The sequence below is a fragment of the Frankliniella occidentalis genome, unplaced genomic scaffold (assembly GCF_000697945.3).
Source record: "Frankliniella occidentalis isolate FOCC.00 unplaced genomic scaffold, Focc_3.1 Scaffold157, whole genome shotgun sequence".
In the NCBI taxonomy this organism is placed as follows: Eukaryota; Metazoa; Arthropoda; class Insecta; order Thysanoptera; family Thripidae; genus Frankliniella; species Frankliniella occidentalis.
The window spans coordinates 497,182-498,950 of NW_026267283.1; the positions used below are offsets into that span (position 1 = coordinate 497,182).

At 56.4% G+C, this 1,769-nt stretch overlaps 1 protein-coding gene across 4 annotated transcripts in view; it reads left to right on the plus strand.

Annotated features, from left to right (window-relative positions):
- Positions 1 to 1,769, plus strand: part of LOC113203346 (collagen alpha-1(I) chain-like) — a 148,085-nt gene that overhangs the window by 91,771 nt on the left and 54,545 nt on the right. For 3 of the 4 annotated variants that reach the window (XM_052271296.1, XM_052271294.1, XM_052271295.1), the window contains one exon: positions 365 to 409. The exons of the other annotated variant lie outside the window; for it this stretch is intronic. In XM_052271296.1, the coding sequence (XP_052127256.1) occupies positions 365 to 409 (45 nt within the window). The remainder of the gene's footprint in view (positions 1 to 364; positions 410 to 1,769) is intronic. 4 annotated transcript variants of the gene reach the window in all.

The window sequence follows — 1,769 nt, forward strand, 5'->3', positions numbered from 1 at the left end:
TTACATTCTTTACACCAGTTCGCCACATTCTTAGTTTCTAGCGAAGTATTTAGTGGCCGGCATTCTCGACCCGTGTCGTTACCTCTTGCTATTGACCCGCCAGACCGCAACTGGTTTCTGCACATACGCCCCCTCCCCACCACCACCCCCGCCCCCTCACTCTGGGCCGCTCCCGATGCAGATGCGTGGGACTGGACTGGATGGGAGGTGGCCGGCTGCGCGGCCGCACAAGTTATGGACCATGAGATTGAGACAAAAAACTGAGATTTCGTCGCTACTATGCCCCACCCCTTATTTACACATATCAATACGCAATATTTCCACTTCCCTTGCCTCTATTCCCAAATATGTCTCTCTGTTGCAGGTGAAGCTGGGCTGTCGGCTCTCGGGGACCTGCGGCGCAGTCCTGGTGAGTTCACCCGCCCTCTCCTCCCTCGGAAGCGGTCGTAACTCAACTAGTTGCGGCGGGGCGTAAGTCGGGAGTACCTTCTGCACTCTCTACAGACGGACGGATCAGCAGCCGCGACGTTATTTTCGGAGAACCTCCTCCTCCTCCTGAACCAGTTGCTGTCATCTCTGTATCATGCAACAGTTTTTTTCCCCCGCCGCGGTCCGTCCACCCTGGCTGCCGCTCCTGCCGTTCCTTAGCGGGCGTTTAGAGTCGAGCCGCATCGCGACCGGCCAGACGTACCGCTCCCCGCCACGCCCCGCCCCGCCACGCCCCGCTGGTTTAACATTTTTAAACTCGGACGCCGCCGCCGCCGTCCCCTCTCGGTGGTTCGCATGCTGTCGCCGCCGCCGTCTTTACTTTAAATATAACGATCACCATTTATTTGTCTTTTCTTTTAGCAGTGTATATAAACGCAATTGGCGCAGCGTGATGGGCATTGGCAGCGTTGCCATTCAGGTGGAAGGGCGGGTGGGGAACATTTCTGTCTGTCTCTCTCCCTCTCTCTGCCCCCCCTCTTCCCCTCCTCTCCCTACACAGACACACATACGGTGGGGTGGCGTCCGGCGCGGCGCGGCGCCTGGCGCCTCTGTGTACCTGACGGCAGAGCTGGCCCTCTCCCCTCCCGCCTTTCCTCGTCATCTCCTCCCTCCTCCCCTCTTTCCCCCGTCCTTCCCTCTCCCCTCCCTCCTCCCTTTCCCTCTCCTGCTTCTCACCCAAAGCCCTTCCGCGTGTTGTTTATTCTTTGCTCTTTTGTTCGCAAAAAAAAAGAAAAAATGACACAAATTTGGGCGGCGTGAGGGGGAGGCCGACTTTCTGTGTGTGACCCTGGTGCCGACGACGCCAGGAAGGGGCGTGCCATAATGTGACCACAATGTGACCACAATGTGGCCACCACATGAAATCATCTGCATCTCGAAACGGAAATGAGAGCAGGAGAGTATGAGATGAAGGGCTAAGGATTCTTAGCCTCATCGATGAGGCGACACAGGCAACCCCGGCAACCACCAGGCTATCGTGATGAACTTACTCTATGCGATGCAATCGTTTGCTCATTGTTACACACATACGACACCCCTCCCCCCTTCATATCCCCTCAATTCCCTACACCCGCCCACACCTCCATGCCAGACGCATCATGGCATCATGCATGATGAGCGTGCAGAAATATCCTAGAGCAGAGAGACGGCTGTTCTCTGATCCCTGTATAGGGGCTTTAGCTGCAGGTGGCAGCTGCAGAAACCTGCTCATTACAATACTACTCGGGAGAGAGAGAGAGAGAGAGAGAGAGAGAGAGAGAGAGAGAGAGAGAGGGAGGGAG